The following is a 27,422-nucleotide window of genomic DNA, read 5'->3' on the forward strand; positions in this document are numbered from 1 at the left end:
CCGCGCTCTCAGGAAGTTTGGCTCCAGCTGCGCTCCGTCCTGCACCCGGACGTGCGCTCTTGTGATCTTTACACTTTGAGTGTATCTCCGCGGACAGACACACATGGACTCCTGGGTCCGGTTTACCAGCCAGAGTCAGGCCAAGGAGCGGCTCCTCAGGTGACCTCCCCGGCTACTAGTACTGGGCGGAGACTACAGCGTCCAGCATGCCCTGTAGCCAGATAGAACCACAAATACAAGCATGCCTTGTGGGAGATGACCATGGAGGACTATACGGTCCAGCAAAGGATTGGATACAGCTCCGCAGGCGGTACCGCACAGGACAGGTTTGGTTACAGCAGACAGTAGAATACAGGAGAGGATTAGATACAGCAGACCGTTGAATACATGGGAGGATTAGATACAGCAGACCGTAGAATACATGGGAGGATTAGATACAGCAGAGAGTAGAATACAGGAGAGGATTAGATACAGCAGACAGTAGAATACAGGAGAGGATTAGATACAGCAGACAGTAGAATACAGGAGAGGATTAGATACAGCAGACAGTAGCACACAGGAGAGGATTAGATACAGCAGAGAGTAGAATACAGGAGAGGATTAGATACAGCAGACAGTAGAATACAGGAGAGGATTAGATACAGCAGACAGTGGAATACAGGAGAGGATTAGATACAGCAGAGAGTAGAATACAGGAGAGGATTAGATACAGCAGAGAGTAGAATACAGGAGAGGATTAGATACAGCAGACAGTAGAATACAGGAGAGGATTAGATACAGCAGACAGTAGAATACAGGAGAGGATTAGATACAGCAGACAGTAGAATACAGGAGAGGATTAGATACAGCAGACAGTAGAATACAGGAGAGGATTAGATACAGCAGACAGTAGAATACAGGAGAGGATTAGATACAGCAGACAGTAGAACACAGGGGAGGATTAGATACAGCAGAGAGTAGAATACAGGAGAGGATTAGATACAGCAGACAGTAGAATACAGGAGAGGATTAGATACAGCAGACAGTAGAATACAGGGGAGGATTAGATACAGCAGACAGTAGAATACAGGGGAGGATTAGATACAGCAGAGAGTAGAATACAGGAGAGGATTAGATACAGCAGACAGTAGAATACAGGAGAGGATTAGATACAGCAGACAGTAGAATACAGGGGAGGATTAGATACAGCAGACAGTAGAATACAGGAGAGGATTAGATACAGCAGAGAGTAGAATACAGGAGAGGATTAGATACAGCAGACAGTAGAATACAGGAGAGGATTAGATACAGCAGAGAGTAGAATACAGGAGAGGATTAGATACAGCAGACAGTAGAATACAGGAGAGGATTAGATACAGCAGACAGTAGAATACAGGAGAGGATTAGATACAGCAGACCGTAGAATACAGGGGAGGATTAGATACAGCAGAGAGTAGAATACAGGAGAGGATTAGATACAGCAGACAGTAGAATACAGGAGAGGATTAGATACAGCAGACAGTAGAATACAGGAGAGGATTAGATACAGCAGACAGTAGCACACAGGAGAGGATTAGATACAGCAGAGAGTAGAATACAGGAGAGGATTAGATACAGCAGACAGTAGAATACAGGAGAGGATTAGATACAGCAGACAGTGGAATACAGGAGAGGATTAGATACAGCAGAGAGTAGAATACAGGAGAGGATTAGATACAGCAGAGAGTAGAATACAGGAGAGGATTAGATACAGCAGACAGTAGAATACAGGAGAGGATTAGATACAGCAGACAGTAGAATACAGGAGAGGATTAGATACAGCAGACAGTAGAATACAGGAGAGGATTAGATACAGCAGACAGTAGAATACAGGAGAGGATTAGATACAGCAGACAGTAGAATACAGGAGAGGATTAGATACAGCAGACAGTAGAACACAGGGGAGGATTAGATACAGCAGAGAGTAGAATACAGGAGAGGATTAGATACAGCAGACAGTAGAATACAGGAGAGGATTAGATACAGCAGACAGTAGAATACAGGGGAGGATTAGATACAGCAGACAGTAGAATACAGGGGAGGATTAGATACAGCAGAGAGTAGAATACAGGAGAGGATTAGATACAGCAGACAGTAGAATACAGGAGAGGATTAGATACAGCAGACAGTAGAATACAGGGGAGGATTAGATACAGCAGACAGTAGAATACAGGAGAGGATTAGATACAGCAGAGAGTAGAATACAGGAGAGGATTAGATACAGCAGACAGTAGAATACAGGAGAGGATTAGATACAGCAGAGAGTAGAATACAGGAGAGGATTAGATACAGCAGACAGTAGAATACAGGAGAGGATTAGATACAGCAGACAGTAGCACACGGGAGAGGATTAGATACAGCAGACAGTAGAATACGGGGGAGGATTAGATACAGCAGACAGTAGAATACAGGGGAGGATTAGATACAGCAGACAGTAGAATACAGGAGAGGATTAGATACAGCAGACAGTAGAATACAGGGGAGGATTAGATACAGCAGACAGTAGAATACAGGAGAGGATTAGATACAGCAGACAGTAGAATACAGGGGAGGATTAGATACAGCAGACAGTAGAATACAGGGGAGGATTAGATACAGCAGACAGTAGAATACAGGAGAGGATTAGATACAGCAGACAGTAGAATACATGGGAGGATTAGATACAGCAGACAGTAGAATACAGGAGAGGATTAGATACAGCAGAGAGTAGAATACAGGAGAGGATTAGATACAGCAGACAGTAGAATACAGGAGAGGATTAGATACAGCAGACAGTAGAATACAGGGGAGGATTAGATACAGCAGACAGTAGAATACAGGAGAGGATTAGATACAGCAGACAGTAGCACACGGGAGAGGATTAGATACAGCAGACAGTAGAATACAGGGGAGGATTAGATACAGCAGACAGTAGAATACAGGGGAGGATTAGATACAGCAGACAGTAGAATACAGGAGAGGATTAGATACAGCAGACAGTAGAATACAGGGGAGGATTAGATACAGCAGACAGTAGAATACAGGAGAGGATTAGATACAGCAGACAGTAGAATACAGGGGAGGATTAGATACAGCAGACAGTAGAATACAGGAGAGGATTAGATACAGCAGAGAGTAGAATACAGGAGAGGATTAGATACAGCAGACAGTAGAATACAGGAGAGGATTAGATACAGCAGAGAGTAGAATACAGGAGAGGATTAGATACAGCAGACAGTAGAATACAGGGGAGGATTAGATACAGCAGACAGTAGAATACAGGAGAGGATTAGATACAGCAGAGAGTAGAATACAGGAGAGGATTAGATACAGCAGACAGTAGAATACAGGAGAGGATTAGATACAGCAGAGAGTAGAATACAGGAGAGGATTAGATACAGCAGACAGTAGAATACAGGAGAGGATTAGATACAGCAGACAGTAGAATACAGGGGAGGATTAGATACAGCAGACAGTAGAATACAGGAGAGGATTAGATACAGCAGACAGTAGCACACGGGAGAGGATTAGATACAGCAGACAGTAGAATACAGGGGAGGATTAGATACAGCAGACAGTAGAATACAGGGGAGGATTAGATACAGCAGACAGTAGAATACAGGAGAGGATTAGATACAGCAGACAGTAGCACACGGGAGAGGATTAGATACAGCAGACAGTAGAATACAGGGGAGGATTAGATACAGCAGACAGTAGAATACAGGAGAGGATTAGATACAGCAGACAGTAGAATACAGGGGAGGATTAGATACAGCAGACAGTAGAATACAGGAGAGGATTAGATACAGCAGACCGTAGAATACAGGAGAGGATTAGATACAGCAGACAGTAGAACACAGGAGAGGATTAGATACAGCAGACAGTAGAACACAGGGGAGGATTAGATACAGCAGACAGTAGAATACAGGAGAGGATTAGATACAGCAGACAGTAGAATACATGGGAGGATTAGATACAGCAGACAGTAGAACACAGGAGAGGATTAGATACAGCAGACAGTAGAATACAGGGGAGGATTAGATACAGCAGACAGTAGAATACAGGAGAGGATTAGATACAGCAGACCGTAGAATACAGGAGAGGATTAGATACAGCAGACAGTAGAACACAGGGGAGGATTAGATACAGCAGACAGTAGAATACAGGAGAGGATTAGATACAGCAGACAGTAGAATACATGGGAGGATTAGATACAGCAGACCGTAGAATACAGGAGAGGATTAGATACAGCAGACAGTAGAATACATGGGAGGATTAGATACAGCAGACCGTAGAATACAGGAGAGGATTAGATACAGCAGACAGTAGAATACATGGGAGGATTAGATACAGCAGACCGTAGAATACAGGGGAGGATTAGATACAGCAGACAGTAGAATACAGGAGAGGATTAGATACAGCAGACCGTAGAATACAGGAGAGGATTAGATACAGCAGACAGTAGAACACAGGAGAGGATTAGATACAGCAGACAGTAGAATACAGGAGAGGATTAGATACAGCAGACAGTAGAATACATGGGAGGATTAGATACAGCAGACCGTAGAATACAGGAGAGGATTAGATACAGCAGACCGTAGAATACAGGAGAGGATTAGATACAGCAGACCGTAGAATACAGGAGAGGATTAGATACAGCAGACCGTAGAATACAGGAGAGGATTAGATACAGCAGACCGTAGAATACATGGGAGGATTAGATACAGCAGACAGTAGAATACAGGAGAGGATTAGATACAGCAGACAGTAGAATACATGGGAGGATTAGATACAGCAGACAGTAGAATACAGGAGAGGATTAGATACAGCAGACCGTAGAATACAGGAGAGGATTAGATACAGCAGACAGTAGAATACAGGAGAGGATTAGATACAGCAGACAGTAGAATACAGGAGAGGATTAGATACAGCAGACAGTAGAATACATGGGAGGATTAGATACAGCAGACCGTAGAATACAGGAGAGGATTAGATACAGCAGACCGTAGAATACAGGAGAGGATTAGATACAGCAGACCGTAGAATACATGGGAGGATTAGATACAGCAGACAGTAGAATACAGGAGAGGATTAGATACAGCAGACAGTAGAATACATGGGAGGATTAGATACAGCAGACAGTAGAACACAGGAGAGGATTAGATACAGCAGACAGTAGCACACAGGAGAGGATTAGATACAGCAGACAGTAGAATACAGGAGAGGATTAGATACAGCAGACAGTAGCACACGGGAGTGGATTAGATACAGCAGACAGTAGAATACATGGGAGGATTAGATACAGCAGACCGTAGAAAACAGGAGAGGATTAGATACAGCAGACCGTAGAATACAGGAGAGGATTAGATACAGCAGACCGTAGAATACATGGGAGGATTAGATACAGCAGACAGTAGAATACAGGAGAGGATTAGATACAGCAGACAGTAGAATACATGGGAGGATTAGATACAGCAGACAGTAGAATACAGGGGAGGATTAGATACAGCAGACAGTAGAATACAGGGGAGGATTAGATACAGCAGACAGTAGAACACAGGAGAGGATTAGATACAGCAGACAGTAGAATACAGGGGAGGATTAGATACAGCAGACAGTAGAATACAGGAGAGGATTAGATACAGCAGACCGTAGAATACAGGAGAGGATTAGATACAGCAGACAGTAGAACACAGGGGAGGATTAGATACAGCAGACAGTAGAATACAGGAGAGGATTAGATACAGCAGACAGTAGAATACATGGGAGGATTAGATACAGCAGACCGTAGAATACAGGAGAGGATTAGATACAGCAGACAGTAGAATACATGGGAGGATTAGATACAGCAGACCGTAGAATACAGGAGAGGATTAGATACAGCAGACAGTAGAATACATGGGAGGATTAGATACAGCAGACCGTAGAATACAGGGGAGGATTAGATACAGCAGACAGTAGAATACAGGAGAGGATTAGATACAGCAGACCGTAGAATACAGGAGAGGATTAGATACAGCAGACCGTAGAATACAGGAGAGGATTAGATACAGCAGACCGTAGAATACATGGGAGGATTAGATACAGCAGACAGTAGAATACAGGAGAGGATTAGATACAGCAGACCGTAGAATACAGGAGAGGATTAGATACAGCAGACCGTAGAATACAGGAGAGGATTAGATACAGCAGACCGTAGAATACATGGGAGGATTAGATACAGCAGACAGTAGAATACAGGAGAGGATTAGATACAGCAGACAGTAGAATACATGGGAGGATTAGATACAGCAGACAGTAGAACACAGGAGAGGATTAGATACAGCAGACAGTAGCACACAGGAGAGGATTAGATACAGCAGACAGTAGAATACAGGAGAGGATTAGATACAGCAGACAGTAGCACACGGGAGAGGATTAGATACAGCAGACAGTAGAATACATGGGAGGATTAGATACAGCAGACCGTAGAAAACAGGAGAGGATTAGATACAGCAGACCGTAGAATACAGGAGAGGATTAGATACAGCAGACCGTAGAATACATGGGAGGATTAGATACAGCAGACAGTAGAATACAGGAGAGGATTAGATACAGCAGACAGTAGAATACATGGGAGGATTAGATACAGCAGACAGTAGCACACAGGAGAGGATTAGATACAGCAGACAGTAGAACACAGGAGAGGATTAGATACAGCAGACAGTAGAATACAGGAGAGGATTAGATACAGCAGACAGTAGCACACGGGAGAGGATTAGATACAGCAGACAGTAGAACACAGGAGAGGATTAGATACAGCAGACAGTAGAATACATGGGAGGATTAGATACAGCAGACCGTAGAATACATGGGAGGATTAGATACAGCAGACAGTAGAATACATGGGAGGATTAGATACAGCAGACCGTAGAATACAGGAGAGGATTAGATACAGCAGACAGTAGAATACAGGAGAGGATTAGATACAGCAGACCGTAGAATACAGGAGAGGATTAGATACAGCAGACCGTAGAATACATGGGAGGATTAGATACAGCAGACAGTAGAATACAGGAGAGGATTAGATACAGCAGACAGTAGAATACAGGAGAGGATTAGATACAGCAGACAGTAGAATACATGGGAGGATTAGATACAGCAGACAGTAGAATACAGGAGAGGATTAGATACAGCAGACAGTAGAATACAGGAGAGGATTAGATACAGCAGACAGTAGAATACATGGGAGGATTAGATACAGCAGACAGTAGAACACAGGAGAGGATTAGATACAGCAGACAGTAGAATACATGGGAGGATTAGATACAGCAGACAGTAGAATACAGGAGAGGATTAGATACAGCAGACCGTAGAATACATGGGAGGATTAGATACAGCAGACAGTAGAACACAGGAGAGGATTAGATACAGCAGACCGTAGAATACATGGGAGGATTAGATACAGCAGACCGTAGAATACATGGGAGGATTAGATACAGCAGACAGTAGAATACATGGGAGGATTAGATACAGCAGACAGTAGAATACAGGAGAGGATTAGATACAGCAGACAGTAGAATACATGGGAGGATTAGATACAGCAGACCGTAGAATACATGGGAGGATTAGATACAGCAGACCGTAGAATACAGGAGAGGATTAGATACAGCAGACCGTAGAATACATGGGAGGATTAGATACAGCAGACCGTAGAATACATGGGAGGATTAGATACAGCAGACAGTAGAATACAGGAGAGGATTAGATACAGCAGACAGTAGAATACATGGGAGGATTAGATACAGCAGACAGTAGAATACAGGAGAGGATTAGATACAGCAGACCGTAGAATACAGGAGAGGATTAGATACAGCAGACCGTAGAATACATGGGAGGATTAGATACAGCAGACAGTAGAATACAGGAGAGGATTAGATACAGCAGACAGTAGAATACATGGGAGGATTAGATACAGCAGACAGTAGAACACAGGAGAGGATTAGATACAGCAGACAGTAGAACACAGGAGAGGATTAGATACAGCAGACAGTAGAATACAGGAGAGGATTAGATACAGCAGACAGTAGCACACGGGAGAGGATTAGATACAGCAGACAGTAGAACACAGGAGAGGATTAGATACAGCAGACCGTAGAATACATGGGAGGATTAGATACAGCAGACAGTAGAATACATGGGAGGATTAGATACAGCAGACCGTAGAATACAGGAGAGGATTAGATACAGCAGACAGTAGAATACAGGAGAGGATTAGATACAGCAGACCGTAGAATACAGGAGAGGATTAGATACAGCAGACCGTAGAATACATGGGAGGATTAGATACAGCAGACAGTAGAATACAGGAGAGGATTAGATACAGCAGACAGTAGAATACAGGAGAGGATTAGATACAGCAGACAGTAGAATACATGGGAGGATTAGATACAGCAGACAGTAGAATACAGGAGAGGATTAGATACAGCAGACAGTAGAATACAGGAGAGGATTAGATACAGCAGACAGTAGAATACATGGGAGGATTAGATACAGCAGACAGTAGAACACAGGAGAGGATTAGATACAGCAGACAGTAGAATACATGGGAGGATTAGATACAGCAGACAGTAGAATACAGGAGAGGATTAGATACAGCAGACCGTAGAATACATGGGAGGATTAGATACAGCAGACAGTAGAACACAGGAGAGGATTAGATACAGCAGACCGTAGAATACATGGGAGGATTAGATACAGCAGACAGTAGAACACAGGAGAGGATTAGATACAGCAGACCGTAGAATACATGGGAGGATTAGATACAGCAGACCGTAGAATACATGGGAGGATTAGATACAGCAGACAGTAGAATACATGGGAGGATTAGATACAGCAGACAGTAGAATACAGGAGAGGATTAGATACAGCAGACAGTAGAATACATGGGAGGATTAGATACAGCAGACCGTAGAATACATGGGAGGATTAGATACAGCAGACCGTAGAATACAGGAGAGGATTAGATACAGCAGACCGTAGAATACATGGGAGGATTAGATACAGCAGACCGTAGAATACATGGGAGGATTAGATACAGCAGACAGTAGAATACAGGAGAGGATTAGATACAGCAGACCGTAGAATACATGGGAGGATTAGATACAGCAGACCGTAGAATACATGGGAGGATTAGATACAGCAGACAGTAGAATACATGGGAGGATTAGATACAGCAGACAGTAGAATACATGGGAGGATTAGATACAGCAGACAGTAGAATACAGGAGAGGATTAGATACAGCAGACCGTAGAATACATGGGAGGATTAGATACAGCAGACCGTAGAATACAGGAGAGGATTAGATACAGCAGACAGTAGAATACAGGAGAGGATTAGATACAGCAGACCGTAGAATACATGGGAGGATTAGATACAGCAGACAGTAGAATACAGGAGAGGATTAGATACAGCAGACCGTAGAATACAGGAGAGGATTAGATACAGCAGACCGTAGAATACATGGGAGGATTAGATACAGCAGACAGTAGAATACAGGAGAGGATTAGATACAGCAGACAGTAGAATACAGGAGAGGATTAGATACAGCAGACAGTAGAATACATGGGAGGATTAGATACAGCAGACAGTAGAACACAGGAGAGGATTAGATACAGCAGACAGTAGAACACAGGAGAGGATTAGATACAGCAGACAGTAGACTACAGGAGAGGATTAGATACAGCAGACAGTAGCACACGGGAGAGGATTAGATACAGCAGACAGTAGAACACGGGAGAGGATTAGATACAGCAGACAGTAGAATACATGGGAGGATTAGATACAGCAGACCGTAGAATACATGGGAGGATTAGATACAGCAGACAGTAGAATACATGGGAGGATTAGATACAGCAGACCGTAGAATACAGGAGAGGATTAGATACAGCAGACAGTAGAATACAGGAGAGGATTAGATACAGCAGACCGTAGAATACAGGAGAGGATTAGATACAGCAGACCGTAGAATACATGGGAGGATTAGATACAGCAGACAGTAGAATACAGGAGAGGATTAGATACAGCAGACAGTAGAATACAGGAGAGGATTAGATACAGCAGACAGTAGAATACATGAGAGGATTAGATACAGCAGACAGTAGAATACAGGAGAGGATTAGATACAGCAGACAGTAGAATACAGGAGAGGATTAGATACAGCAGACAGTAGAATACATGGGAGGATTAGATACAGCAGACAGTAGAACACAGGAGAGGATTAGATACAGCAGACCGTAGAATACAGGAGAGGATTAGATACAGCAGACAGTAGAATACAGGAGAGGATTAGATACAGCAGACAGTAGAATACAGGAGAGGATTAGATACAGCAGACAGTAGAATACATGGGAGGATTAGATACAGCAGACCGTAGAATACAGGAGAGGATTAGATACAGCAGACCGTAGAATACAGGAGAGGATTAGATACAGCAGACCGTAGAATACATGGGAGGATTAGATACAGCAGACAGTAGAATACAGGAGAGGATTAGATACAGCAGACAGTAGAATACATGGGAGGATTAGATACAGCAGACAGTAGAACACAGGAGAGGATTAGATACAGCAGACAGTAGCACACAGGAGAGGATTAGATACAGCAGACAGTAGAATACAGGAGAGGATTAGATACAGCAGACAGTAGCACACGGGAGTGGATTAGATACAGCAGACAGTAGAATACATGGGAGGATTAGATACAGCAGACCGTAGAAAACAGGAGAGGATTAGATACAGCAGACCGTAGAATACAGGAGAGGATTAGATACAGCAGACCGTAGAATACATGGGAGGATTAGATACAGCAGACAGTAGAATACAGGAGAGGATTAGATACAGCAGACAGTAGAATACATGGGAGGATTAGATACAGCAGACAGTAGAATACAGGGGAGGATTAGATACAGCAGACAGTAGAATACAGGGGAGGATTAGATACAGCAGACAGTAGAACACAGGAGAGGATTAGATACAGCAGACAGTAGAATACAGGGGAGGATTAGATACAGCAGACAGTAGAATACAGGAGAGGATTAGATACAGCAGACCGTAGAATACAGGAGAGGATTAGATACAGCAGACAGTAGAACACAGGGGAGGATTAGATACAGCAGACAGTAGAATACAAGAGAGGATTAGATACAGCAGACAGTAGAATACATGGGAGGATTAGATACAGCAGACCGTAGAATACAGGAGAGGATTAGATACAGCAGACAGTAGAATACATGGGAGGATTAGATACAGCAGACCGTAGAATACAGGAGAGGATTAGATACAGCAGACAGTAGAATACATGGGAGGATTAGATACAGCAGACCGTAGAATACAGGGGAGGATTAGATACAGCAGACAGTAGAATACAGGAGAGGATTAGATACAGCAGACCGTAGAATACAGGAGAGGATTAGATACAGCAGACCGTAGAATACAGGAGAGGATTAGATACAGCAGACCGTAGAATACATGGGAGGATTAGATACAGCAGACAGTAGAATACAGGAGAGGATTAGATACAGCAGACCGTAGAATACAGGAGAGGATTAGATACAGCAGACCGTAGAATACAGGAGAGGATTAGATACAGCAGACCGTAGAATACATGGGAGGATTAGATACAGCAGACAGTAGAATACAGGAGAGGATTAGATACAGCAGACAGTAGAATACATGGGAGGATTAGATACAGCAGACAGTAGAACACAGGAGAGGATTAGATACAGCAGACAGTAGCACACAGGAGAGGATTAGATACAGCAGACAGTAGAATACAGGAGAGGATTAGATACAGCAGACAGTAGCACACGGGAGAGGATTAGATACAGCAGACAGTAGAATACATGGGAGGATTAGATACAGCAGACCGTAGAAAACAGGAGAGGATTAGATACAGCAGACCGTAGAATACAGGAGAGGATTAGATACAGCAGACCGTAGAATACATGGGAGGATTAGATACAGCAGACAGTAGAATACAGGAGAGGATTAGATACAGCAGACAGTAGAATACATGGGAGGATTAGATACAGCAGACAGTAGCACACAGGAGAGGATTAGATACAGCAGACAGTAGAACACAGGAGAGGATTAGATACAGCAGACAGTAGAATACAGGAGAGGATTAGATACAGCAGACAGTAGCACACGGGAGAGGATTAGATACAGCAGACAGTAGAACACAGGAGAGGATTAGATACAGCAGACAGTAGAATACATGGGAGGATTAGATACAGCAGACCGTAGAATACATGGGAGGATTAGATACAGCAGACAGTAGAATACATGGGAGGATTAGATACAGCAGACCGTAGAATACAGGAGAGGATTAGATACAGCAGACAGTAGAATACAGGAGAGGATTAGATACAGCAGACCGTAGAATACAGGAGAGGATTAGATACAGCAGACCGTAGAATACATGGGAGGATTAGATACAGCAGACAGTAGAATACAGGAGAGGATTAGATACAGCAGACAGTAGAATACAGGAGAGGATTAGATACAGCAGACAGTAGAATACATGGGAGGATTAGATACAGCAGACAGTAGAATACAGGAGAGGATTAGATACAGCAGACAGTAGAATACAGGAGAGGATTAGATACAGCAGACAGTAGAATACATGGGAGGATTAGATACAGCAGACAGTAGAACACAGGAGAGGATTAGATACAGCAGACAGTAGAATACATGGGAGGATTAGATACAGCAGACAGTAGAATACAGGAGAGGATTAGATACAGCAGACCGTAGAATACATGGGAGGATTAGATACAGCAGACAGTAGAACACAGGAGAGGATTAGATACAGCAGACCGTAGAATACATGGGAGGATTAGATACAGCAGACCGTAGAATACATGGGAGGATTAGATACAGCAGACAGTAGAATACATGGGAGGATTAGATACAGCAGACAGTAGAATACAGGAGAGGATTAGATACAGCAGACAGTAGAATACATGGGAGGATTAGATACAGCAGACCGTAGAATACATGGGAGGATTAGATACAGCAGACCGTAGAATACAGGAGAGGATTAGATACAGCAGACCGTAGAATACATGGGAGGATTAGATACAGCAGACCGTAGAATACATGGGAGGATTAGATACAGCAGACAGTAGAATACAGGAGAGGATTAGATACAGCAGACAGTAGAATACATGGGAGGATTAGATACAGCAGACAGTAGAATACAGGAGAGGATTAGATACAGCAGACCGTAGAATACAGGAGAGGATTAGATACAGCAGACCGTAGAATACATGGGAGGATTAGATACAGCAGACAGTAGAATACAGGAGAGGATTAGATACAGCAGACAGTAGAATACATGGGAGGATTAGATACAGCAGACAGTAGAACACAGGAGAGGATTAGATACAGCAGACAGTAGAACACAGGAGAGGATTAGATACAGCAGACAGTAGAATACAGGAGAGGATTAGATACAGCAGACAGTAGCACACGGGAGAGGATTAGATACAGCAGACAGTAGAACACAGGAGAGGATTAGATACAGCAGACCGTAGAATACATGGGAGGATTAGATACAGCAGACAGTAGAATACATGGGAGGATTAGATACAGCAGACCGTAGAATACAGGAGAGGATTAGATACAGCAGACAGTAGAATACAGGAGAGGATTAGATACAGCAGACCGTAGAATACAGGAGAGGATTAGATACAGCAGACCGTAGAATACATGGGAGGATTAGATACAGCAGACAGTAGAATACAGGAGAGGATTAGATACAGCAGACAGTAGAATACAGGAGAGGATTAGATACAGCAGACAGTAGAATACATGGGAGGATTAGATACAGCAGACAGTAGAATACAGGAGAGGATTAGATACAGCAGACAGTAGAATACAGGAGAGGATTAGATACAGCAGACAGTAGAATACATGGGAGGATTAGATACAGCAGACAGTAGAACACAGGAGAGGATTAGATACAGCAGACAGTAGAATACATGGGAGGATTAGATACAGCAGACAGTAGAATACAGGAGAGGATTAGATACAGCAGACCGTAGAATACATGGGAGGATTAGATACAGCAGACAGTAGAACACAGGAGAGGATTAGATACAGCAGACCGTAGAATACATGGGAGGATTAGATACAGCAGACAGTAGAACACAGGAGAGGATTAGATACAGCAGACCGTAGAATACATGGGAGGATTAGATACAGCAGACCGTAGAATACATGGGAGGATTAGATACAGCAGACAGTAGAATACATGGGAGGATTAGATACAGCAGACAGTAGAATACAGGAGAGGATTAGATACAGCAGACAGTAGAATACATGGGAGGATTAGATACAGCAGACCGTAGAATACATGGGAGGATTAGATACAGCAGACCGTAGAATACAGGAGAGGATTAGATACAGCAGACCGTAGAATACATGGGAGGATTAGATACAGCAGACCGTAGAATACATGGGAGGATTAGATACAGCAGACAGTAGAATACAGGAGAGGATTAGATACAGCAGACCGTAGAATACATGGGAGGATTAGATACAGCAGACCGTAGAATACATGGGAGGATTAGATACAGCAGACAGTAGAATACATGGGAGGATTAGATACAGCAGACAGTAGAATACATGGGAGGATTAGATACAGCAGACAGTAGAATACAGGAGAGGATTAGATACAGCAGACCGTAGAATACATGGGAGGATTAGATACAGCAGACCGTAGAATACAGGAGAGGATTAGATACAGCAGACAGTAGAATACAGGAGAGGATTAGATACAGCAGACCGTAGAATACATGGGAGGATTAGATACAGCAGACAGTAGAATACAGGAGAGGATTAGATACAGCAGACCGTAGAATACAGGAGAGGATTAGATACAGCAGACCGTAGAATACATGGGAGGATTAGATACAGCAGACAGTAGAATACAGGAGAGGATTAGATACAGCAGACAGTAGAATACAGGAGAGGATTAGATACAGCAGACAGTAGAATACATGGGAGGATTAGATACAGCAGACAGTAGAACACAGGAGAGGATTAGATACAGCAGACAGTAGAACACAGGAGAGGATTAGATACAGCAGACAGTAGAATACAGGAGAGGATTAGATACAGCAGACAGTAGCACACGGGAGAGGATTAGATACAGCAGACAGTAGAACACGGGAGAGGATTAGATACAGCAGACAGTAGAATACATGGGAGGATTAGATACAGCAGACCGTAGAATACATGGGAGGATTAGATACAGCAGACAGTAGAATACATGGGAGGATTAGATACAGCAGACCGTAGAATACAGGAGAGGATTAGATACAGCAGACAGTAGAATACAGGAGAGGATTAGATACAGCAGACCGTAGAATACAGGAGAGGATTAGATACAGCAGACCGTAGAATACATGGGAGGATTAGATACAGCAGACAGTAGAATACAGGAGAGGATTAGATACAGCAGACAGTAGAATACAGGAGAGGATTAGATACAGCAGACAGTAGAATACATGAGAGGATTAGATACAGCAGACAGTAGAATACAGGAGAGGATTAGATACAGCAGACAGTAGAATACAGGAGAGGATTAGATACAGCAGACAGTAGAATACATGGGAGGATTAGATACAGCAGACAGTAGAACACAGGAGAGGATTAGATACAGCAGACAGTAGAATACATGGGAGGATTAGATACAGCAGACAGTAGAATACAGGAGAGGATTAGATACAGCAGACCGTAGAATACATGGGAGGATTAGATACAGCAGACAGTAGAACACAGGAGAGGATTAGATACAGCAGACCGTAGAATACATGGGAGGATTAGATACAGCAGACAGTAGCACACAAGGGAGGATTAGATACAGCAGACAGTAGAATACAGGAGAGGATTAGATACAGCAGACAGTAGAACACAGGAGAGGATTAGATACAGCAGACAGTAGAACACAGGAGAGGATTAGATACAGCAGACAGTAGAATACAGGAGAGGATTAGATACAGCAGACAGTAGAATACAGGAGAGGATTAGATACAGCAGACAGTAGAACACAGGAGAGGATTAGATACAGCAGACAGTAGAACACAGGAGAGGATTAGATACAGCAGACAGTAGAATACAGGAGAGGATTAGATACAGCAGACAGTAGAACACAGGAGAGGATTAGATACAGCAGACAGTAGAACACAGGAGAGGATTAGATACAGCAGACAGTAGAACACAGGAGAGGATTAGATACAGCAGACAGTAGAATACAGGAGAGGATTAGATACAGCAGACAGTAGAATACAGGAGAGGATTAGATACAGCAGACAGTAGAACACAGGAGAGGATTAGATACAGCAGACAGTAGAACACAGGAGAGGATTAGATACAGCAGACAGTAGCACACAAGGGAGGATTAGATACAGCAGACAGTAGAACACAGGAGAGGATTAGATACAGCAGACAGTAGAACACAGGAGAGGATTAGATACAGCAGACAGTAGAATACATGGGAGGATTAGATACAGCAGACAGTAGAATACAGGAGAGGATTAGATACAGCAGACCGTAGAATACATGGGAGGATTAGATACAGCAGACAGTAGAACACAGGAGAGGATTAGATACAGCAGACCGTAGAATACATGGGAGGATTAGATACAGCAGACAGTAGAACACAGGAGAGGATTAGATACAGCAGACCGTAGAATACATGGGAGGATTAGATACAGCAGACCGTAGAATACATGGGAGGATTAGATACAGCAGACAGTAGAATACATGGGAGGATTAGATACAGCAGACAGTAGAATACAGGAGAGGATTAGATACAGCAGACAGTAGAATACATGGGAGGATTAGATACAGCAGACCGTAGAATACATGGGAGGATTAGATACAGCAGACCGTAGAATACAGGAGAGGATTAGATACAGCAGACCGTAGAATACATGGGAGGATTAGATACAGCAGACCGTAGAATACATGGGAGGATTAGATACAGCAGACAGTAGAATACAGGAGAGGATTAGATACAGCAGACCGTAGAATACATGGGAGGATTAGATACAGCAGACCGTAGAATACATGGGAGGATTAGATACAGCAGACAGTAGAATACATGGGAGGATTAGATACAGCAGACAGTAGAATACATGGGAGGATTAGATACAGCAGACAGTAGAATACAGGAGAGGATTAGATACAGCAGACCGTAGAATACATGGGAGGATTAGATACAGCAGACCGTAGAATACAGGAGAGGATTAGATACAGCAGACAGTAGAATACAGGAGAGGATTAGATACAGCAGACCGTAGAATACATGGGAGGATTAGATACAGCAGACAGTAGAATACAGGAGAGGATTAGATACAGCAGACCGTAGAATACAGGAGAGGATTAGATACAGCAGACCGTAGAATACATGGGAGGATTAGATACAGCAGACAGTAGAATACAGGAGAGGATTAGATACAGCAGACAGTAGAATACAGGAGAGGATTAGATACAGCAGACAGTAGAATACATGGGAGGATTAGATACAGCAGACAGTAGAACACAGGAGAGGATTAGATACAGCAGACAGTAGAACACAGGAGAGGATTAGATACAGCAGACAGTAGAATACAGGAGAGGATTAGATACAGCAGACAGTAGCACACGGGAGAGGATTAGATACAGCAGACAGTAGAACACGGGAGAGGATTAGATACAGCAGACAGTAGAATACATGGGAGGATTAGATACAGCAGACCGTAGAATACATGGGAGGATTAGATACAGCAGACAGTAGAATACATGGGAGGATTAGATACAGCAGACCGTAGAATACAGGAGAGGATTAGATACAGCAGACAGTAGAATACAGGAGAGGATTAGATACAGCAGACCGTAGAATACAGGAGAGGATTAGATACAGCAGACCGTAGAATACATGGGAGGATTAGATACAGCAGACAGTAGAATACAGGAGAGGATTAGATACAGCAGACAGTAGAATACAGGAGAGGATTAGATACAGCAGACAGTAGAATACATGAGAGGATTAGATACAGCAGACAGTAGAATACAGGAGAGGATTAGATACAGCAGACAGTAGAATACAGGAGAGGATTAGATACAGCAGACAGTAGAATACATGGGAGGATTAGATACAGCAGACAGTAGAACACAGGAGAGGATTAGATACAGCAGACAGTAGAATACATGGGAGGATTAGATACAGCAGACAGTAGAATACAGGAGAGGATTAGATACAGCAGACCGTAGAATACATGGGAGGATTAGATACAGCAGACAGTAGAACACAGGAGAGGATTAGATACAGCAGACCGTAGAATACATGGGAGGATTAGATACAGCAGACAGTAGCACACAAGGGAGGATTAGATACAGCAGACAGTAGAATACAGGAGAGGATTAGATACAGCAGACAGTAGAACACAGGAGAGGATTAGATACAGCAGACAGTAGAACACAGGAGAGGATTAGATACAGCAGACAGTAGAATACAGGAGAGGATTAGATACAGCAGACAGTAGAATACAGGAGAGGATTAGATACAGCAGACAGTAGAACACAGGAGAGGATTAGATACAGCAGACAGTAGAACACAGGAGAGGATTAGATACAGCAGACAGTAGAATACAGGAGAGGATTAGATACAGCAGACAGTAGAACACAGGAGAGGATTAGATACAGCAGACAGTAGAACACAGGGGAGGATTAGATACAGCAGATAGTAGCACACAGGAGAGGATTAGATACAGCAGACAGTAGCACACAAGGGAGGATTAGATACAGCAGACAGTAGCACACAGGAGAGGATTAGATACAGCAGACAGTAGCACACAAGGGAGGATTAGATTCAGCAGACAGTAGCACACAGGAGAGGATTAGATACAGCAGACAGTAGCACACAGGAGAGGATTAGATACAGCAGACAGTAGCACACAAGGGAGGATTAGATACAGCAGACAGTAGCACACAGGAGAGGATTAGATACAGCAGACAGTAGCACACAGGAGAGGATTAGATACAGCAGACAGTAGCACACGGGAGAGGACTAGATACAGCAGACAGTAGAATACAGGAGAGGATTAGATACAGCAGACAGTAGCACACAGGAGAGGATTAGATACAGCAGACAGTAGCACACAGGAGAGGATTAGATACAGCAGACAGTAGCACACAAGGGAGGATTAGATACAGCAGACAGTAGAACACAGGGGAGGATTAGATACAGCAGACAGTAGCACACAGGGGAGGATTAGATACAGCAGACAGTAGCACACAGGAGAGGATTAGATACAGCAGACAGTAGCACACAAGGGAGGATTAGATACAGCAGACAGTAGAACACAGGAGAGGATTAGATACAGCAGACAGTAGCACACAGGGGAGGATTAGATACAGCAGATAGTAGCACACAGGAGAGGATTAGATACAGCAGACAGTAGCACACAAGGGAGGATTAGATACAGCAGACAGTAGCACACAGGAGAGGATTAGATACAGCAGACAGTAGCACACAAGGGAGGATTAGATACAGCAGACAGTAGCACACAGGAGAGGATTAGATACAGCAGACAGTAGCACACAGGAGAGGATTAGATACAGCAGACAGTAGCACACAGGGGAGGACTATATACAGCAGACAGTAGCACACAGGAGAGGATTAGATACAGCAGACAGTAGCACACAAGGGAGGATTAGATACAGCAGACAGTAGCACACAGGAGAGGATTAGATACAGCAGACAGTAGCACACAAGGGAGGATTAGATACAGCAGACAGTAGAACACAGGAGAGGATTAGATACAGCAGACAGTAGCACACAGAAGAGGATTAGATACAGCAGACAGTAGCACACAAGGGAGGATTAGATACAGCAGACAGTAGAACACAGGAGAGGATTAGATACAGCAGACAGTAGAACACAGGAGAGGATTAGATACAGCAGACAGTAGCACACAAGGGAGGATTAGATACAGCAGACAGTAGAACACAGGAGAGGATTAGATACAGCAGACAGTGGAACACAGGGGAGGATTAGATACAGCAGACAGTAGCACACAGGAGAGGATTAGATACAGCAGACAGTAGAACACAGGAGAGGATTAGATACAGCAGACAGTAGCACACAAGGGAGGATTAGATACAGCAGACAGTAGCACACAGGAGAGGATTAGATACAGCAGACAGTAGCACACAGGAGAGGATTAGATACAGCAGACAGTAGCACACAAGGGAGGATTAGATACAGCAGACAGTAGAACACAGGTGAGGATTAGATACAGCAGACAGTAGCACACAGGGGAGGATTAGATACAGCAGACAGTAGCACACAGGAGAGGATTAGATACAGCAGACAGTAGCACACAAGGGAGGATTAGATACAGCAGACAGTAGCACACAGGAGAGGATTAGATACAGCAGACAGTAGCACACAAGGGAGGATTAGATACAGCAGACAGTAGAACACAGGAGAGGATTAGATACAGCAGACAGTAGCACACAGGAGAGGATTAGGTACAGCAGACAGTAGCACACAAGGGAGGATTAGATACAGCAGACCGTAGAACACAGGAGAGGATTAGATACAGCAGACAGTAGAACACAGGAGAGGATTAGATACAGCAGACAGTAGCACACAAGGGAGGATTAGATACAGCAGACAGTAGAACACAGGAGAGGATTAGATACAGCAGACAGTAGAACACAGGGGAGGATTAGATACAGCAGACAGTAGCACACAAGAGAGGATTAGATACAGCAGACAGTAGCACACGGGAGAGGACTAGATACAGCAGACAGTAGAATACAGGAGAGGATTAGATACAGCAGACAGTAGCACACAGGAGAGGATTAGATACAGCAGACAGTAGCACACAGGAGAGGATTAGATACAGCAGACAGTAGCACACAAGGGAGGATTAGATACAGCAGACAGTAGAACACAGGAGAGGATTAGATACAGCAGACAGTAGCACACAGGGGAGGATTAGATACAGCAGACAGTAGCACACAGGAGAGGATTAGATACAGCAGACAGTAGCACACAGGGGAGGATTAGATACAGCAGACAGTAGCACACAAGGGAGGATTAGATACAGCAGACAGTAGCACACAGGAGAGGATTAGATACAGCAGACAGTAGCACACAAGGGAGGATTAGATACAGCAGACAGTAGCACACAGGAGAGGATTAGATACAGCAGACAGTAGCACACAAGGGAGGATTAGATACAGCAGACAGTAGAACACAGGAGAGGATTAGATACAGCAGACAGTAGCACACAGGGGAGGATTAGATACAGCAGACAGTAGCACACAGGAGAGGATTAGATACAGCAGACAGTAGCACACAAGGGAGGATTAGATACAGCAGACAGTAGCACACAGGAGAGGATTAGATACAGCAGACAGTAGCACACAAGGGAGGATTAGATACAGCAGACAGTAGAACACAGGAGAGGATTAGATACAGCAGACAGTAGCACACAGGAGAGGATTAGGTACAGCAGACAGTAGCACACAAGGGAGGATTAGATACAGCAGACCGTAGAACACAGGAGAGGATTAGATACAGCAGATAGTAGAACACAGGAGAGGATTAGATACAGCAGACAGTAGCACACAAGGGAGGATTAGATACAGCAGACAGTAGAACACAGGAGAGGATTAGATACAGCAGACAGTAGAACACAGGGGAGGATTAGATACAGCAGACAGTAGCACACAGGAGAGGATTAGATACAGCAGACAGTAGCACACGGGAGAGGACTAGATACAGCAGACAGTAGAATACAGGAGAGGATTAGATACAGCAGACAGTAGCACACAGGAGAGGATTAGATACAGCAGACAGTAGCACACAGGAGAGGATTAGATACAGCAGACAGTAGCACACAAGGGAGGATTAGATACAGCAGACAGTAGAACACAGGAGAGGATTAGATACAGCAGACAGTAGCACACAGGGGAGGATTAGATACAGCAGACAGTAGCACACAGGAGAGGATTAGATACAGCAGACAGTAGCACACAAGGGAGGATTAGATACAGCAGACAGTAGCACACAAGGGAGGATTAGATACAGCAGACAGTAGCACACAGGAGAGGATTAGATACAGCAGACAGTAGCACACAAGGGAGGATTAGATACAGCAGACAGTAGCACACAGGAGAGGATTAGATACAGCAGACAGTAGCACACAGGAGAGGATTAGATACAGCAGACAGTAGCACACAAGGGAGGATTAGATACAGCAGACAGTAGAACACAGGAGAGGATTAGATACAGCAGACAGTAGAACACAGGGGAGGATGAGATACAGCAGACAGTAGCACACAGGAGAGGATTAGATACAGCAGACAGCACACAGGAGAGGATTAGATACAGCAGACAGTAGCACACAGGAGAGGATTAGATACAGCAGACAGTAGCACACAAGGGAGGATTAGATACAGCAGACAGTAGAACACAGGAGAGGATTAGATACAGCAGACAGTAGCACACAAGGGAGGATTAGATACAGCAGACAGTAGAACACAGGAGAGGACTAGATACAGCAGACAGTAGCACACAGGGGAGGAATAGATACAGCAGACAGTAGCACACAGGAGAGGATTAGATACAGCAGATAGTAGAACACAGGGGAGGATTAGATACAGCAGACAGTAGCACATGGGAGAGGACTAGATACAGCAGACAGTAGCACACAGGAGAGGACTAGATACAGCAGACAGTAGCACACGGGAGAGGATTAGATACAGCAGACAGTAGCACACGGGAGAGGATTAGATACAGCAGACAGTAGCACACGGGAGAGGATTAGATACAGCAGACAGTAGCACACGGGAGAGGACTAGATACAGCAGACAGTAGCACACAGGAGAGGACTAGATACAGCAGACAGTAGCACACAGGAGAGGACTAGATACAGCAGACAGTAGCACACGGGAGAGGACTAGATACAGCAGACAGTAGCACACAGGAGAGGATTAGATACAGCAGACAGTAGCACACGGGAGAGGATTAGATACAGCAGAGAGTAGCACACAGGAGAGGATTAGATACAGCAGACAGTAGCACAGGGGAGAGGATTAGATACAGCAGACAGTAGCACATGGGAGAGGATTAGATACAGCAGACAGTAGCACACAGGAGAGGATTAGATACAGCAGACAGCAGCACACAGAAGATTAGATACAGCAGATAGTAGCACACAAGACAGGATTAGATACAGTAGACAGTATCACTGGATGGGATTAGATGCGGGTGCGGTTCTCCCTGGTCAGTACACCCGCTCCTTTCTCCACAGTGCTTTGTGATGTCGCAATGTTTGGCTATTTCATCTTTACTCCCAGATCTATGTGCAGAGTCCATGTAGGTGTGAGGTCAGCAGAGGCCATGCAGCCTCAAGTGAGTCTCAGCAGTCTCCTGGTGAGCTGAGCAGGGCATGCTGGGAAGTGTAGTTCCTTAGAGGGGGATTTCTGTCTATGAGGGTGATATTTGTTCTTGCAGTCAGGATGGCGGCCATCCTGGTTGTCACTTCTGGATGTGGTGACACTGTTAGTCCTCCGGATGACATCTTGCAAGTGTCGCCCCTCTCACCCGCACACCCCTGTGTCTTGCAGAGCGGCCCAGTATGCCTGCACATTATTGGGGTACACACTGCAGAAGAATGGGGCCGGTACGGATGTCATTACCACCATCAAACAGCTGGAGGCGCACCTGAGCCTGGGCCGGAAGTGTGAGTACCACCGCCACCCCTGTGTGTCCTCCATCTGCTGCCGCTCAGACCCCCGTATTACAGACACCCTCCTCTATCTGCAGTGTTCAGACTGGGGAACTCTGTGGACGCCCTGGAGTCAGCGAAGCGTGCCATCCACCTGTCAGATGTGGTACTGCGGCTCTGCATCACGGTCAGCCACCTGAACAGAGCCATGTACTTCGCCTGCGATAATATCCTGTGGTTGGGGAAGACCGGACTGTCCAAGAACATGGACCAGGAGAAGTGGAGCCAGCGCTCCTTCAGGTGGGCGATCCTGCATAGGCCTGCTACACCAGCACAGTACTCCACTCACCTCTAGAGCTGCAACCATGTTTCCTATATTCAAGGCACATTTAGAGCTGCATTAGTAACGAGTCGCCTTTATATCTGCTTTCACTGTCTTACGCACCAGTCATCTCCAGAGCTGCATTCACATATTTCATCAGTCGCTTTCCAATCTGCATTCATTATACTCACACTCTTGTCTCCTCCAGAGCTGCACTCACTGTTCATATTGTACATAAAGATCTGGCTGTGAGTGGAGCGCTGGGTCACCTTCTCTTCTCCTCCTCAGGTATTACCTTTTCTCCCTCATCATGAATCTGAGTCGCGATCTCTATGAGATAAAATTATTGATGGAAGTGGAAACTGGTGCGAAACGTTCATCCTCCAAGATGGAGAATGGCACAGTGACCCGGGGTGATCGCCCTCTGCACCACATCCTGGCACTCCAGCTACGTCTTCTGGTGCACGTCCTGCAGGGTAACCCCCCACTCTTGCTGGATCTTGTGAAGAATGCGTGTGACCTCTTCATCCCGCTGGACAAACTGGGACTGTACAAGACCAACCTGGGTGTGGTGGGCCTATGCGGTCTGACCTCCTCCATACTGGGCATCCTCACCATCCTGCACCCCTGGCTGAAGTTGAAGCCCTGATTCTGCATACAGACTTGTCACCTCCCTGACTAGCCACCCTGAAATAGATGCCTCCATAACTAGCCACCCTCTCCCGACCATCCAACTCCTTGACTAGTCGCTATCCCCCCGATTCTCCATCTCCCTAACTGTTCATCTCCCTGGTTAGTTGCTATCCCCCTGACTGTCCGTTTCCCTGACTAGTCGCTATCCTTACCCTGACTGTCCGTTTCCCTGACTAGTCACTATTCCCCCGACTGTCTCTCCCTAACTGTTCATCTCCCTGGCTAGTCACTATCCCCCTGACTGTCCATCTCCCTGACTAGTCGCTATCCCCATGACTGTTTATCTCCCTGACTAGTCGCTACCCCCCTGACTCCTCACTCACTAGTTGCTATTCCCCTGACTCTCCGTCTCCCTGACTAGTCGCTATCCTCCCTTACTGTCCATCTCCCTGACTAGTCGCTATGCCCCTAACTGTCCATCTCCCTGACTAGTCGCTATCCCCCTGACTCTCTGTCTTCCTGACTAGTCACTATCCCCCTGACTGTCCCTCTCCCTGACTAGTCGCTATGCCCCTAACTGTCCGTCTCCCTGACTAGTCGCTATGCCCCTTACTTTCCTTCTCCCTGACTAGTCGCTATCCTCCCTTACTGTCCATCTCCCTGACTAGTCGCTATCCCCCTGACTCTCCGTCTTCCTGACTAGTCGCTATCCCCCTGACTATCCCTCTCCCTGACTCGTCGCTATCCCCCTAACTGTCCGTCTCCCTGACTAGTCGCTATCCCCCTTACTTCTCTTTTCCCTGACTAGTCGCTATCCTCCCTTACTGTCCATCTCCCTGACTAGTCGCTATCCCCCTGACTCTCCCGTCTTCCTGACTAGTCGCTATCCCCCTGACTCTCCGTCTCCTTGACTAGTCGCTATCCCCCTTACTGTCCGTCTCCCTGACTAGTCGCTATCCCCCTAACTGTCCATCTCCCTGACTAGTCACCAACCCCCTGAATGAGAAAAACCGAAAGGTATGAACTGGGAAATAAACTGGTGTGCCTGCAGCATGTAAGCGCATATTCATCCTTGGCCACTGAACAGAAAAAAGCAAAGTCCGAAACACAATGATAAAATACTCTGCAGTAAATAAATAACCAGCATAGTACATGAAAATAATATACGGTACTTAGTTAACATGTATTTTGATAAAAAAAAATGTGAACGCCATCCCACCACTCCACGGTGACCATAGTTGGGACAGTCCTAACTAGTGATGAGCGAATATACCCGTTACTCGAGATTTCTCGAGCATGCTCGGGGGTCCTCCGAGTATTTCTTAGTGCTCGGAGATTTAGTTTTTCTTGCTGCAGCTGAATGATTTACATCTGTTAGCCAGCTTAAGTACATGTGGGGATTCCGTAGCAACCAGGCAACCGCCACATGTACTTATGCTGGATAACAGATGTAAATCATTCAGCTGCGGCAATGAAAACTAAATCTCCGAGCACTAAAAAATACTCGGAGGATGAGAAATCTCGAGTAACGAATATATTCGCTCATCACTAGTCCTATCTCTAATATTAAAACCTTACCGTTTGTCAAGTGCCATGCATGTGGATAAGGCTAGGTTCAGATTGCGTTAGAGCAATCCATTTAGCGCATAGCAATGTCTTTTTCGGGGTCGCGTTTAACGTCCCTGCTAGCGCAGATCCCCGATCTGCGAGAGCGGGGAACGGACCTTGGACGTGACGTTGTCACAAAACAACGGCACATCGCTAGCCCGTGCCGAAAATGGCACGTGCTAGCGATGCGCGTTAACATTGCTGCCAATGGGAGCGCAAAACGGACGCGTTGCACGGCGTTAATTTCGCCGTGCAACACTGTCCGTTAGCGCTGTCCCATTAACGCAATGGGAACCTAGCCTAAGGGCTTAGAAGGGCTGGACCCAGCTAGTGGACACACAGCCATGGGAGATCACATCAATATAATGTCCAGCTTAAAGGATAGGCAGACCACACCTTTATATGCACATATTGCAAACAGACTGAAAAAACCCAAAGGTATGACCTGGCTGGCTCCCTGACTAGTCACAATCCCCCTGGCTGACCGCCTCCCTGACTAGGTCACAATCCCCTTGACTAACTGCCTCCCTGACTAGACACAATCCCCTTGACTGACTGCTTCCATGACTAGTCACAATCCCCCTGACTAGACACAATCCCCCTGAATGACTGCCTCCCTGACTAGACACAATCCCTTTGACTGACTGCCTCCCTGACTAGTCACAATCCCCCTCTGACTGACTGCCTCCCTGACTAGACACAATCCCCTTGACTGACTGCCTCCCTGACTAGACACAATCCCCTTGACTGACTGCCTCACCGACTAGTCACCAATCCCCTGACTGACTGCTTCCATGACTAGTCACAATCTCGCTGACTGACTGCCTCCCTGACTAGTCACAATCCCCCTTACTGACTGCTTCCATGACTAGTCACAATCCCCCTGACTGACTGCCTCCCTGACTTGACACAATCCCCCTGACTGACTGCCTCCCTGACTAGTCACCAATCCCCTGACTGCTTCCCTGACTAGTCACAATCCCCCTGACTGGCTGGCTCCCTGACTAGTCACAATCCCCCTGACTGGCTGGCTCCCTGACTAGTCACAATCCCCCTGACTGACTGCCTCCCTAACCAGACATAAT

At 45.1% G+C, this 27,422-nt stretch overlaps 1 protein-coding gene across 1 annotated transcript; it reads left to right on the plus strand.

Annotated features, from left to right (window-relative positions):
* Positions 1 to 8: 8 nt before the first annotated feature.
* PEX11B (peroxisomal biogenesis factor 11 beta) lies at positions 9 to 26,163 on the plus strand. Its single transcript, XM_069728850.1, has 4 exons — positions 9 to 159; positions 23,674 to 23,789; positions 23,873 to 24,074; positions 24,385 to 26,163. Exons 1-4 carry the CDS (start codon positions 104 to 106, stop codon positions 24,743 to 24,745), a joined length of 735 nt encoding a protein of 244 aa, XP_069584951.1. The 5' UTR covers positions 9 to 103; the 3' UTR covers positions 24,746 to 26,163.
* The last annotated feature ends 1,259 nt before the right edge of the window (positions 26,164 to 27,422 follow it).

Source organism: Ranitomeya imitator, chromosome 1 (genome assembly GCF_032444005.1).
Source record: "Ranitomeya imitator isolate aRanImi1 chromosome 1, aRanImi1.pri, whole genome shotgun sequence".
NCBI lineage: Eukaryota > Metazoa > Chordata > Amphibia > Anura > Dendrobatidae > Ranitomeya > Ranitomeya imitator.